The sequence below is a fragment of the Lotus japonicus genome, chromosome 5 (assembly GCF_012489685.1).
Source record: "Lotus japonicus ecotype B-129 chromosome 5, LjGifu_v1.2".
Lineage (NCBI taxonomy): Eukaryota > Viridiplantae > Streptophyta > Magnoliopsida > Fabales > Fabaceae > Lotus > Lotus japonicus.
In genome coordinates, this window is record NC_080045.1 from 14,517,934 (window position 1) to 14,533,258 (window position 15,325).

A 15,325-nucleotide genomic window follows, 5' to 3' on the forward strand; every position below is an offset into this window, starting at 1 on the left:
AAAGTTTAAATTGTTGTGTAAGAGTCGCATAAATGGTTATATATACTTCCTCCATTGAACAAAGAGTTAGATGATAATTATTGATAGTACAATGTTACTATAATATCCTTATTTAGTTTTACTAGTGTCATGTGCAACTATTAGATTTTACATTTTGTAGAGAAAAATGTAGTTGATAGATAAGAGTTGGGGTTGATTGATATTAAAGTTGAAAAGTGAGAGAAAGTTTAGTAAATGAGGGTATATGTGGATTTTTTTTAAAAAAAAGTGACTTGATTTTATAAAACAACAAACATTTTGGAAAATATGATCAAGAGAAACTAAAACAACAATCTTTGAGCGGATGAAATAATTATTTCTAACACGCCTTTTCACGCAAGAGTTCGTTTCAGCTCGAAGGGTGGAGAATGCACATGCATGCCTACTTACTGTGTGCCTTATTTCATTTTCTACTAGAAAAATTGAGGACACCAAAGATCGAACTCTAAACTGATTGATCGTAGAGGTTTTGAAACCATATTAGAAACTAATTATGCCAAAAGCTTAAACTGTTAGGAAAATGATACATGAATGATTATATTTGTAACGTTATGTGATGAACAAAATATTAATTGTAATAAGACAATTAAATAATTAATATAATATTATGATGGTTAATGTTATAACGTGTATTTTAATTGTTACTAACACACGAGTTTATTTACAACATTTTAAACATTATATAACAATGATTATAGTTTAAATTATTACATAAATATTAAATTAATTTTTATTTTAAAATAAATAGTAATAATTGTGTTCAACATTTCAATGATTTCAAAAAAAATACTTTTCCATAAATAGTATTGGACTACTTTTCTTTATAAATAATTAATATTACTCAAATTTAATAATTTATATTTAATAATCAGCATTGGGTCATTTTAAAATTTTAATTATTTAATTATTTAATAATGTGGAAATAATACAGTCCATTTGAAAAAAAATTAAGCAAAAAGTTTAATGCCATCAAAAAAGTTATTTTACCATTTTTTGTACTTTTTAGTTTTTACCGAGGAAATCATTTTTTGGGAAGGGTAATCACAATTTCCCAAACAGGTTTACACATGTTAAAATCGAGAAAAATAAAGTAATTTCATCTTTTTCAACTATAATAAGATATAGATTAAATAGATTAAGTATTATGTAGTAAATTTATATTTATTCAACATTGGTCACAACGTTTTTCTCTATTAACCTTGCTCAAAATCGTTTTTACTAATATATAATAAGTTTTAAAATTATATTGAAATTGTTTCTTCAAATAAAACACAGATACGTTTTAGTTAATATTAAATACCTTATAACGTCATTTTTAAATTTAAAGAATTTTATCTAAATTATTTTTTGATAACATTATTTTGTCATTAATCAAGTTTAATTTTCCCTAATGCAAAATTCAAGTCAATTTTTATGTTTATGAATATTATTATTCAATTTAGGTAGTTGAATAACTTTTGACAGTACAATTTAATATATTAATTACAAAGAAATTTTACTACAAAGGTAGAAAGATTTTACTGCTCATGTATTTAATTAATTTTTTATGACAATTAAATTAAAAAAAATACTATGACTAATATATTTTTTTAATTTTTTTTATCTAATGAAATGGTTTATTAAATCATTATATTAACTCGTATTAACCTTCCTACCTCAAATAAAACTGTAGGTTTTTTTATTAGAGTATCTTGTTTCATTTTTTTTACTCTTTTTAGAGAACTAAAATGTTATGTTTCAAGAGTCTTTTGTCATGTTCTATTACAAACATGAAAATTAGTTGACTAACTAATTGATCTAAAAAATTTATTGATCAATTTTTAGTTTAGTTTAATGTATATATAATACAAAGATTTTTTTTGTTTTTTTGTTGTATTTATAATAAAATTTCAATTGAGTTATAGATTTTAGACAAATTTATTCATTTTTAATATCAATGTGTTTTGCTTTAAAAAAATTACTATTAACTCTCTAATTTTTTTTAGGAAGCACAAATAAATCAATTTCTTTTATTAATGTAAAGTTAGTCAATTTCAGTTATTATTATTACTTAAAAATTTCCCTGATGTAGTAATTAATAATTAAAATTTAAATCATATTAATATTTAATTTAAAATATGGGAAATTGAAAAGTTTAACAATTACTAATTAATAATTAATAATATGGTGATGTCTATTGAAAGTTGAATAGAAATTTGTTTAACTTTCATTTTTTAATGCATTTAATACTTATAGCTCAAGTGAGTTTTACATATATATATATATATATATATATATATATATATATATAGATAGATATGTAAGGATTATTTTCAACACAACGGCGTCAAATTCTTATTAAAATTAATAATTATCCAACTTCATCTCTTATTGTTTTTTTTTATGCTTAACAACAAAGAGAGGAAAAATAAAACAAAAACCAACAACCCCCTACTGCCTAACCGTCACAAACCCCAAAGAGTCTGTCATAAGTAAATACTCCATTCCAGGAGGGGGATCCTGGAGGAGGAGGAAATCACGCTCCTGAGCTGCTCCCGCTTTTGCCAAAAAATCCGCGCAAGCTTTTCCCTCACGTAAGACATGAGCAACTTGGACCACCCAATCTCGCCGAAGCAGGTCCAGGATGGAATGAACAAGCACAGCCTCAACATGAAAATGAGAGGGGGGCTGAAGAATCAAATTGACAGCTAGCAACGAATCCGAGGAACACTGAACTCGGCGGTGACCAAGATTCCAAGCGAGTTCCAAGCCACGACATATTGCAAGGAGCTCCATGTGAAGCACCGACCCTTGAGCGCCAAAGCCAACAAACCCTGCGAGCCACTCACCACTAGAGGTTCGAAGACAGCCTCCAAAACCCGAACGCAATGGCACACCATGGGAGCTGCCGTCGCAATCGACAGCAATCGCCGGAGCCAGAGGAGCTTTCCAGGTGACTAGCCGAGGCTGAACAGCTCGGAGAGTCGCCGACCATAAATGCAGCAGCAAATTTCGATGCTCCTGAATCGCATGCAGCAACTTCTCCTCCGAAATGATAGTCTGGGCTAACACCGCCTAATTTCGGGCATTCCATATACCCCAAACAGTAGCAAGCCCAGAAGCTTCCGCCCCCATCAACACACTCTTCAGCCACTCCGATGGCTCAACAGCAGCGAAGGAACCATGATTCGGGCTAAGGCCCATTTGAAGCCAAATCCGGCGAGCGAACCAACAGTCCCTGAGGCAATGTAAAACAGTCTCCGGGTAGAGATTGCAGCGGGAGCACAAAGGCGACATAGCCATGTTTCGATGGAAGCGAAGGTGGTTTACCGGCAAGGCATTTCGACAACACAACCAGATGAAGAAACAAATTTTAAACGGCACTTTAAGGTGCCAAATCCAGCTCCAAGCCGAGACAAGAGGATGACCAATGTGCCCTTGGATCAACCAACGATAATCGGTGCTCGCGGTATACACCCCAGAAGCATCCATGGGCCAAATCATGCTGTCTGGGACATGGTCATTGAGCGTGCAATCCAAGGCCAAAATCATGTCTGCTATATCTGCAGGAAGGTGAGTGTACAACCTTGAGAGATTCCAGGCTCCCCCTAAGACCAAATCCTTAACAGTTAGGTTAATATCATGAATATCCATCACATCCACCATATTACAAAGCTTGAAGTTGCCCACCCACTCATCGAACTAGAAGGATGATGAGTCGTTGCCTAGCTTGAAGGAAAAACCTGTTTTAATTGCATCTCGAGCTTTCTGAATAGCTTGCCACACCATCGAGCCACTCTTAGCTGGTAACGATAACAAATGTCCCTGAATTCTATACTTCTCGCTAATCAACGTAACCCGAGGCTTCCTCTCACGCTGAACCAACTGCCAAACATTCTTACCCAGAAGAGCAATATTGTGATCCCGAGCCTTATGTAACCCCAAGCCACCAAGCTTTCGAGGAAGAGCCACCGTATCCCAATTAACCAAAGGGATACCCTGATTACCAGAACCCTTCCAAATGAACCGACGAATCACAGCATCAATATCATTACAAATCCCTGTAGGAACCCAAACATGCTGCATACAATAAGTAGACATGGAAGAGAGCACTGATTGAGCAAGGGTAACCCTGCCCGCCCTATTTAAAAGCTTGTGATTCCAAGTTGCAACTCGCGAATTAACTCTATCCACCAAAAATTGGAAGTCGCCTCGAGTTGCCCTCTTGTGAAAAATAGGGAACCCTAAGTACTTGCCAATATTAGGGGAAAAAGTAATCCCTGTAATGGCCGCCAGACTATTCTTCATGATAGGTGACAAGTTTCGCTGACCCATAGCCTTGGACTTGCTCTCATTAACTCGAAGCCCTGAAGCATGACAAAAAGAAGCTAAAATATCCCTAGCCAGAGTAACCTGCTCAACAGAAGCTCGAGTGAAGAGAAGGAGATCATCAGCAAACAAGAGATGCGAAAGCTGAAGGGAAGAGCCATTCACAGTTACCGGTTTCCATCTGCCATCCTGAACTACCAAGGTGATCATAGAACTTAACCTCTCCATGCACAATACAAAAATATAAGGCGAGAGTGGATCTCCCTGACGGAGACCACGCTTAGGCTTGAACCCTTGGAGCTTATCTCCATTCCAAAGCACCGATAAAGTCATAGAAGTCATGCAATACATAATTAACCGAATGCAATTCATTGGGAGCCCGAACTCAATCAAAGTCTTCTCAATGAACCTCCAGTCAAGCCTATCATACGCTTTCTCAAGGTCCAGCTTGAAGATCAAATCACCCTCCCTACGATTGGTCTTCATCATAGAATGCACAACCTCCTGAAGAACAATGGCATTGTCAGTAGTACCTCTGCCGGGAATGAAACTGCTCTGAAAGGGACTGATGAGATCATTCAGAAACGGTCGAAGCCTATTCACCATAACCTTAGAAATAAGCTTATGGAGAACATTGCATAAGCTGATGGGTCTTAATTCCTTAAAAGTCTTGGGATTATCAACCTTGGGAATTAAGACGATCAGGGTTTCAGCAATCACGGGATCAAACTGGCCAAGTTCAAACGCATCATGAATAAAAGAAAACACTGAGTCTCCGACAACATCCCAGTATTTCTTATAGAAACAAGCTTGGAAACCGTCCGGCCCCGGAGCCTTAAAGGACCCCATTTGCTGAATAGCTACAAACACTTCCTCCTTGGTAATCGGCTTCACCAGATCTGCCACACCCTCGGCCGGAAAGGTGGCCAAATGAGGAGTAGAGATGCAAGTAGGATCCACAGTCTCACAAGTGGTAAACAAATTAATATAGAAGGATTGTGCTTCCCTCTTGAGCTGCTCACTATCTGTACACCAGCTACCATCCGCCAAAGTCATGCCCTGAATATGATTACGTCGTCGTCGGATGACGGTTTGCGCATGGAAAAAAGCAATGTTTCTATCCCCAAACTTGACCCACTTCTCCAGAGATTTCTGAAACCAAAGCATCTCCTCCTGGGCCAAGATCTCCTCCTGCTCTTTTCGCAACTCCTGAAGCCTCCTGCATAAAGCTGCAGAATCCACTTGCTCCAACCTAATCTGAACGTTTCTGATTTGAGCTGCTACCGTCCGCTTTCGCTGGAATATGTTCCCAAAGACATTCCTATTAAAGGTTTTGGAATCCTCTTGAACATGTCTAAGAGAGGAGGTGAGCCACGGGACACCTTTCTGCCAAGCATCAGTTACTACCTGGAGATATTGGGGATGGTCCATCCATGCCGCCTCAAACCTGAAGGGTTTATTAACTGGCTGCTCGCGTCGCGGACAACAACGAAGAACCAACGGGCTATGATCGGAGTGCTGGCGAGCAAGGACTTCCACTGAACCATTAGGGAAGTCGATTCGCCAATCCAAATTCGCCAAAGCTCTATCTAGCCTACGATGAAGAGGGGGTGGCCTTGAGCATGACGGAACCATGTAAAGGAGAACCAGAATGAACCAAGATCCAACAATCCGCAAGACTCATAATTGTCAACAAAGGCTCGTGCTCGCGCTGGAGAAAAAACACCACCTCTATGTTCAACCATAGAAGCAATGTCATTAAAATCACCAATTAAAGCCCACGACCCTTGCACAAGATCAGCAACACTCCGGAGATGCTCCCAAAGCCCTTGACGAAGAGAAGGAGTCGGACTAGCATACACACCAGTACCAATCCAAGAAGCGGTGTCTGAACTAAAACGAAGACTAATAGCTTGTGGATGAGTCGCCACCACTCCTACCTGAACATGCAAAGAAGTGAGACCCAGAGCCCATATACCACCAGAATGACCATGAGCTTCCTCAATCGCTAGTGGCTTGTAGCCTAGGCGAAGCCAGAACGAAGCTAGTCTTTGGAATTGAGTATGAGTTTCGAAGATAAAGCAGATATCAGGCTTTATCCTTCTCACTAAATCCTTAAGATTTCTCTTACAAGTTGCATTTGCTGCCCCTCGAACATTCCAAGATAGAATAGAAACATTTGTTGTGTCTAACATGATCAACAATCAATCAACAAGACACTGCTTCTAACCATCATAGATGATTAGTTGGCTGTCAACTTTTGCCCAGAGGGCTCGAAGGGCCCCTCCACATTAGAACCTAGCTTCTTCAAATGAGAACCCCCAACATCATTCTTTAATAGCACTAGTTCAGGCGTAGAATTCATCTGCATGGTACCAGCCGTAAATACACCATTAGCTAGGGGCATGGTGGAACTCATGAATTGGTCCTTTTTGGCGGTTACGTTTCCCACCGCCACATGTGTGCGAGTTGGGCGCGTGAAGTCTTCTCCTTTGCGCCGTTTTTTTCCGCCTAGAGATTTAATGGCTGTGGGTCCACTGGAATTAACAACCAAAGCATCCTTGGCACCAAAACCTTTGCTAGTTGCACGGAATTCTCAACGCACTAGCTTCATATCATTGCCTTTGTCCCCACTATGATTATAGCCATCATGTGGTCCCCTAGTCTTTATTGGTTGTTTTTTCTTCTTATTTTTTCTAGTAACAGTCAACCAATCACCAGCAATTTCCAAGGAAGCGGGGTCCTCCTCAATCACAGGCTGCACAATTGGTTCCCCTTTTCCCTCACCTGCAATATCTGCATGATTTGATTTCTCCTGAATTTCAGCACCATCCATAACCGTCTTGGACGCGTGTGTTGCGCCTAGGGTTCCTGAGGACTGCGTATCCCCTAGGGTTTCTTGTGCTTCAGGCGGCGGCTCCTTCTCCGGCGGCTTCACCGATACTACCTCCGGCGGCGGCGGCTGAGTGCACTCTCTTCCTCGGTGGCCATAGCACCCACATTTGGGACAAAATATATGGAGCCCTTCATATTCAATTTTGTACCAATAACCTTCAAACCAGAATTTTCCCACAACAGGCTGCGTGAGATCAAGCTCAACACAAATCCTAGCAAACTTACCTCGCTCGGCATTTAGAGTGTTGATATCCACCTTAATTGGCTTGCCTATTAGCTTCGCCATTGACAGAAGAAAGCTCTCATCATAAAATGTGACGTTCAAACCCGGCACACGAATCCAAGCCAAAGTCGTTGTGATCTTCGCTGCAGGGCAAATGAACTCTTTGCTCTAGGGTGCAACTGCCAAGTAATGATCAAAAACCATCCAAGGTCCTCCATCCATCACTTTCTTCTTGTCACTTTCAAGATCAAATTTCACCATGAAGAAGCCATTATCCACATCAAGTAGATCAAACTCCCCTGCTAACTTCCATAAATTAGTTAGCTTAGATTTCATTGTACGAAAGCCAAGCTTCTTGCCCAAGAGCCCCACAACCAGAGCATCCTTCCATGGGGAGCACATGTTGTCAGTCACTGATTTGTCCACATAAAGCTTCGGCAGTTGTCTATTATCGTTTACATAGACAACCTTCATCTTCCCCGTTTCCCAGAAATCCTCCACCACCTTGGCTGGCGGTTTTGGGACCTCCCCCATGAGCGTATCCCGAAAGGAGGAGCGTGAGCCGCCCCTTAGCACTCCCGGTGGCCTTCCCTGTACCTTGCTAATTTCATCCTCAGAGAGAGAAACATTCTCAGTATCGCACTCCATTCTAGACAATATAATTTTATACTGTTAATAACTTTAGATAAAATATTGTAATAAATAAAGATAAAATATATTTTTATCAACTATTGAATCAGAGTTCAAAAAAAAAAAAAAAACTATTGAATCAGATTATAAGAATCAAACTAACATTTCACGCCCCTTAAGAAAGTGGTTGGTAGTATTCAATTTGTTTAAATTTATCTCAACTTTCCAAAACTACCCCAACTTATTTAATTTAATTTCTATTTATCATTAATGAGTTGCATAGTGGAAAGAAAAGAGAAACCTCTATTAAATGAGGGTATTGTTACCAAAAAAGTAATTAATGCATCTTGAAATTTGAATTGGTTCTTATAAAAATATAAAAAGGACCAAGCTACAATCTTTATTTGGTTCTTATAAATAAGAACGGACCATATTTTTTTATCACCAAATGTCATGCATCATCAATGTATACATACTTTGTATTTGGACATGTAATTTTTCATGTTATGTGTTTATTTTAATGTTTTGAATTGGAAGTTTTTTTTAAGAGAATTGGAAGTCTCGTCATTTTATATAGAAAATAATTTATGTACTATTATATTGTTTTTGAATACATACATTGAAAACTCTAGTTTAGAGTTACTTTTAATCGTCACAAATTATAGGTGTCTAGTATAAAAAAACCGTAGTAAATTGCAATGCGGGTACCTCCATAAAAAATAAAAATGGTGTATATAAATCAGAACAATTTTATATATTTTGGCACTGATGGTCAACCTTAGCTATTGGTTCCGTACCTGCGTACGATTCCTCAAGGAATAGATAGGATTGCATCCCCTGCAGTTTAAAAACAAGCTACCAGTTTGATATTCAACGGCCACACCATGTGATCAATTTTGTTTACAATATTTTGTCATTCATAATATTAATTGATGGATAGTCTAGTGCCATTTGTAGTTCAATTTATCTTCAAAAGAGTAGTCATTTAATTAATATGATAATTAGGACAAAGTCTCCCATTCATAAAATGATCGATACAATTAATTAACCATTTCACCAAAATAAGCCAATTTGTGTGCCCTGACCATTGTGTATATATACACACTCAAAGTGTCCTTAGGTTTGTGCCTCATTCATTGTTTCTCCTTCACCTCTATCAATTACTCCTCCGGTCCCATAACCTAAACACAAGCATGAAGCTTCAGAGAGAGAATATATATGCCCTTTCAACTTTGCTCATGCTTTTAATGATTTTGTTCGGTTCAACATCAATAAGAGCTCAAGAAGTTGGTAATGTTTTGAGCTGAACTTTTTTTTCACTTATGCTTATATTACATATGATGATATAATCTATTTTCAGCTTATTTAAGTAAGTTTCTAAATTAGCTTATGCCCCAATCGACGCACCGTTAATTAAATCAAAGATCAAATGTTACTATGCAGAGGACGAGAGAGAGTTTGACTATATTAAAGGAAGTGAAAAGGGACCTCTTCACTGGGGAGAGCTAAAAGAAGAATGGGCAGCTTGTAAACATGGAGACATGCAGTCTCCAATAGACTTGTCCAATGGGAGAGTCAAAATGATCCCATATTCTCACCAACTCAAGACCAATTATAGATCTTCCAATGCCACTCTCAGAAACAGAGGCCATGATATTGCGGTGAGAACTTCCTATACTTATAAATTGACATTGCTATATATAATGCCCACTAACCTGTGAAATGATGTATATCTCACGTAACCTTGTCAGTTGTCAATTACATGAAACTTCCTAAAGAGTTTAATTATCTATTTGACATAACAATAATCAATCGTTGACCAACAAGGTTGGTTAATTAAGCTCCTTAAGTATTCAATTGAAGATTTAATTATTTAGTGATGTTTATGGAGAATGATTTGTTGAAAAATGTTTACCCACTTATAAAATGTAATCTAGTGTTTCAACAGAATTAGTTCTATTTTTTTTCATAAACACATAATTAGTTCCATAACTCACGGTTGTAAGAATATCTTTGAAAATTAAAAAAAAAAATCAATTGTTTTCATGATTTACTTTACTCTAACTTTCTCACTTGAGAAGAGTCAAATTCTAATGATTCATGGAAGTATTTATTGCCGATCATTGATGATCATGAATTTTTTTTACTATGTCATGCTGAAAAGTTTATTTAGTTGGATTTTTTTTTCGGTACATCGAAAAAGTAAACGACAAAAGAAATACTTTAAAACTAATAAATCTCTAGCCAAGAAGGGATGAGTCTCATGAGGAGGGTTCTCCAACCTGAGTATTTAGTTGGATTTGACTCTTCTATCACTTTAGAGAATAAAATAAATTACCACATGTTTGTTGAAAAATCAAAGTTAAAATTTAACTAACTTCATAATTTGTTACACATATACAAATATATAAATAATTATAATTTTGTTTTTAATTTTTAAACATTAATAATTACAATTGTTAATTTCTTAATAAATAATCTAATAACTTAGTTTCTTTTTTAAAATAAATTCCTCTACTTTTTTAGAGGAGTCAAATCATTTAGCCATCAGCGTTTGTCTTTTGTCATTGAGCCATTGTGCAATTGTAATTCATTCCCGCAATTATTTGCCAAGTCTCAACTACAGAACTCTTAACTAATACTCCCTCCGGTCCTATTTATAAGCAGCAAAAAAAAAATTCACATAGTTTAAGAAATGTAGTTAAACTTGATAAAATGCATTAAATATGTCTTGAATCAAAATAAACTTCCAAAATTACCCTTTATTATTAGTGTTGGAAAGTGGGAAAGAGAAATAATAATTAATGAGACACATTTTACAAGTTAGAATTAATAAGGGCATCATTGGAAAAAAATAATTAATATAGCTCAAACTTTCATTTGATTCTTATAAAAAGGACCAAGATTTTTCTTCTCTTTCATGCTTATAAATAGGACCGGAGGAGTAAATAGTGTACGTACACAATATCGTACTGATTTTAAAAGTCACATATATTTTCTTTGATTGACTAGAATGGGTTTTATTATTAAAAAAAAATTGACGATCGAAAGGAAACATTCATTTTTCTAACTATTTTTTTGAACGTATTTAATTTTCCTAACTAACTAGCTATATTTTTTTGAAATGAAATGAACAGCTATATTATCACCAAAAGTTTGACTTTTGGTTGTAGGTGATGTACTCACAAAGATATTGATTGTTTTTTTTCGGAAGTCACAAAGATATTGATTGTTGGTGAACAGTTATGTTTATAATAAAAAAAAATTGCTTGTTGCCATATAATTAATATATATTGACTGTTGGTGAACAATTATGTTTATAATAAAAAAAATTGCTTGTTGCCATATAATTAATATATAGATGGCGTAAGATTAATTATTCACGTTCCTGTAGGATAGCTCAAGTGGTAGGAGCTTAGGGACATATGGATTGGGTAGGGGAGGTTCAGAAATCGATTTATGACGTGTGCAATTTATTTTTCCGTTGTACAAAAAAAAATTATTCACACAAAGAAAAAAAAATATTCACACAAAGAATGGCATTAATTTTTTTTTTTAAAGAAAGAATGGCATTAATTTAATTATGCCATGAATTGAATATGTACACTGTACAGGTTTATTGGATGGGTGATGCTGGCTCAATAAGCATAAATGGAACCGAATTCTTTCTGCAACAATGCCACTGGCACTCTCCATCTGAACATTCCATCAATGGCAGAAAGTCTGTCTTTGCTTCTTCTTGAAATTGAAAATGTTTTTTTTTTCTTTTATCATAAAGTATGTCAATTACATATAGCTTGCACTTTTATTTTAATGAGACATTAAATCAAATATTCAAACACTAATTATTAGCGAAAATGTTACAAAAACATTCATTTTTGTACATTAGTTAAACTCAATGGACATATGGTTTAAAGATGATTTTTAACCCCATAACACTAGCGGTAGATAAAAAACACCAGTAAAATAGATGTTCATTAAATATTTATGGAAAAGTAAAAATCCATCTATCATTACCCTTGCATTAGTTTCACCCGCTAAAATAATTGTGATTACCAACAAAGTATGTTGGTAGAAGCAATTTTTCATACCAAGTAAAATACTAAGATCTAATCTGAACAGTTAAGAAAATTAAAGACAAAAGAAAAATTAGGGGCAAAGTTTATTTTTCTGAATAATTCATTCAAAAAAAATTGTAGCTAAAATCTAGCTTTCAAGTACCTCACACATATAATATTTAACACTAATATTAAAGAACAGCCAACAAGTACCTCGATTTCAAAAAAAAAAAAAAAAAAGTACCTCACACAGATAATATTTAACAACATAACTTATTTTTTGAAATGGAAACAAACAACATACCTTTCTGAAATAAATGGGTTTCTTGTTTTCTCTTGGGCCTAATACACTACTAGCCCAATTACTCCTTTTAACTACACCCTCACACGCAAAATCACATTGAATTTGAAGCTTTGATGATGCATAAACCAATTTTTTTAGAATAATAGGAGAACCATATTTGATTTCCAAGTTACTTAATCATAGAAATTTCAGACATTAATTATATGATAAACCAATTATATGGAAAGCTCAAGCTAAATACTTTTTTTTAATATATATGGTCAGTTATGACATAGAGATGCACATGATACATGTAAGCCCGGACCCCAAAGGCAACAAGATAGCTGTGGTTGGTGCTCTCTATAAGATGGGTCACCCCGATCCTTTTCTGGCTCAGGTCATAAAAATGTTCTTTTTATTTTTCTGGTTTTCATTTTCATCTTACTCTTGATATAAACAAACAAGTAAAGTTAATTAAGGTACATGTGAATTCAGTTGGTGAAAGACATAAAGCACATTGAAGATGAAGAAAGAGAAATAGTCATTGGACACCAAGATCCTTCCCAAATTCAGACGAAAGGCAAGATTTATTACAGATATGTAGGTTCACTAACTACTCCTCCTTGCACTGAAGGCGTCATCTGGAACATTGATAGGAAGGTACAAATAACTAACAGCATCTCCTGAAATTTTAAAAATTCTTTATCCCCAAATTGTGTCTTATTCTATCTCTCAACAAATGAAAATATTGGATGTCAATTAAAAAATACATAAATATTACATTTATAACTTCACATTAGTGATTGTAAATTAACATGACCATTAGTGGAATAGGGAATGAGACATCATTTAGGGACAGAGGATACTACTTTTAGAAGTATTATTTTTTCTTCTTATTTAAATGGCTTTGATTTTCTTTCCCTTAATTATTATGTGATTGTATCTCATTGATTTGGAATATGGACCACCCTATTCAGATAAGGACAGTTTCAAAAGAACAAGTGAAGCTTTTGAGGGAGGCAGTGCATGATGTAAGTCACTCAACAAAATTAAATCATTCAATATAAGATTTCAAATTTCATAACATATATACATCGTCCTAGATTTACTCTAGAGACTAGAGTGGAAGGGACAGTTTCATTTGTTGCAGAACATCTCATCCAAACACTACCCACTTAACCTTTTAACTGTGATAAACTTTGCAGCATGCAGAGATGAATGCAAGGCCAAGGCAGCCACATAACAATCGGGACATACACCTACACCAATTCTTCCCTTTCAAACCAAAAAATTAAATCTGACCAATCTGTATTATTGGTGTGTAGTGTATGAGAGGCAACTATTGGTGTCATCATCATCTTCTGTCCCTAAATGGTGTCATAATTTCCTGTCTCACCAATCTGTTGAATCATATATTTTTGTCATATAAAATGTTTTTATCATGGTGCTTCATGGTTGCCAATCTAATAAATCAGACAATGATACGTGAATAAGAAAAGCTGCAGAACATTTTGGCTGTGATTCTGTTTTTTGTTTATGTTTTGTTTTATGTTTTTGCACACTAGTGTGTATAATCAATGCTGATATAAGAAAATTCGCTTCTAATACTGCTTTACAATATGAGCATGATATTTGAATTCAGGAACTTATTACATGAGGAATACGAAGTCTTAATCTTTACACTTAATGAATAATGTGATGGATAATTAAATTATGGATAGTTTATTAGTTTTTGATGTGATGGATAGTTTTTGATTGCTTAGTTAGCTTAATTGAGGCTGCTTGTTCCACCCATTACAAGAGCAGGTGTAAAGACTCATGGGTAACTCACCTAAGAGGGGATGAATTATGTGGTTCTTTTCGCTTCTAAGTCTCTTGAAAACAGAATATAAAACCACAGGTCATAGAAATTATATTGAGGTTCAATATCCAAGACTACTTTCAACTGAAGCAATATCGAAATTTAACAAATGAATCAACGAAAATTGAAATTAGAAGGTGAAAATCAAATTAAAACCCTATTTAAGAATTACATTTAATCACAATATTTTTTTATAAGCACGTTTAACAACAAATGAAATAGAAAGAGTAGGTAATACGAAGATTAATTATCTCGGTTCACCTTTTACCACTATAAGCTACATTTAGTTAACAATTCCTTGGAAATTGAATGAAAAACTCATGGAAGGATCTAATTGTTACGTGTCATAATATTTAAAGACCAATATCGCTAAACATCAGGACTCAAATCTCACGATCACGATTGACGATGGATCAAAAATACAATTAAGCCGACTATGAATCATGTTCACGAGTATTTAAGAAACACAAGTTAAATTTCTATAGCACATGGTATTGGGTTCTTGGCTATGCTGATCATCACATTAATATATGTTAGTCTGCATGTTGAGTTGTTAACTATTCTTCATGGGCTGGATGTTGCCAATACAGTTTTAGGCAAATTGAGATTTTTTCTGATTCTTATAAGTTTATCTTGGGCATTATAAGCGGTGTTCATCCAGAGTTCCATCGTTATGCATCTATTATTAGTAAAATTAAGAAGTCTCTTCAATATGATTGGGTCGTGTTTTGCCATCATTTGCTTTGCAAGAGTAAGTTGCAATTTTTTCTAAGTTTGGTGTCTCTTCTTCGTATTCGTTGAGAGTTTGAGACATTTCTCCAAAGAGTCCTTCCTCTCTATTGTTAGTAGATTCCTTAAGCTGTAATTTTTGGATTTTATTTTTATTTTTGCTTCAAGAAGAAAAACAAAAAACTAAGAAAAAAAAGTTCCTCATATGAATTATATAAAAATATATTTACTATTTGTATCTTTAAGACTAGAAATATTTTTTATTACACACCAAAAAAAAAGGCTAGAAGTATTTTTTC

General features: G+C 35.1%; 2 protein-coding genes across 2 annotated transcripts; one reads left to right on the forward strand and one right to left on the reverse strand.

The window, feature by feature from the left end:
* Positions 1-5,936: 5,936 nt before the first annotated feature.
* Positions 5,937-6,754, reverse strand: LOC130719131 (uncharacterized). The gene is made up of 2 exons (XM_057569771.1): positions 6,646-6,754; positions 5,937-6,535 (listed from the first exon to the last, which is right to left on the reverse strand). The coding sequence occupies exons 1-2, from the start codon at positions 6,752-6,754 to the stop codon at positions 5,937-5,939; spliced, it is 708 nt and encodes a 235-aa protein (XP_057425754.1).
* A 2,454-nt stretch (positions 6,755-9,208) lies between these two features.
* On the forward strand, positions 9,209-13,957 carry LOC130721115 (carbonic anhydrase Nec1-like). Its single transcript, XM_057571849.1, has 7 exons — positions 9,209-9,385; positions 9,539-9,756; positions 11,710-11,816; positions 12,722-12,833; positions 12,932-13,096; positions 13,414-13,467; positions 13,642-13,957. Exons 1-7 carry the CDS (start codon positions 9,289-9,291, stop codon positions 13,729-13,731), a joined length of 843 nt encoding a protein of 280 aa, XP_057427832.1. The 5' UTR covers positions 9,209-9,288; the 3' UTR covers positions 13,732-13,957.
* The last annotated feature ends 1,368 nt before the right edge of the window (positions 13,958-15,325 follow it).

Excerpts from the sequence above, each read along its gene's own strand:
- LOC130721115 (XM_057571849.1), top strand. The coding sequence starts at position 9,289 with ATGAAGCTTCAGAGAGAGAATATATATGCCCTTTCAACTTTGCTCATG. Across the intron at positions 9,386-9,538 it reads AATAAGAGCTCAAGAAGTTG|AGGACGAGAGAGAGTTTGAC; the intron begins GTAATGTTTTGA and ends GTTACTATGCAG. Across the intron at positions 11,817-12,721 it reads CATTCCATCAATGGCAGAAA|TTATGACATAGAGATGCACA; the intron begins GTCTGTCTTTGC and ends ATATATGGTCAG.
- LOC130719131 (XM_057569771.1), bottom strand. The coding sequence starts at position 6,754 with ATGCCCCTAGCTAATGGTGTATTTACGGCTGGTACCATGCAGATGAAT. Across the intron at positions 6,536-6,645 it reads TTCTCATTTGAAGAAGCTAG|ACACAACAAATGTTTCTATT; the intron begins GTTCTAATGTGG and ends TGATCATGTTAG.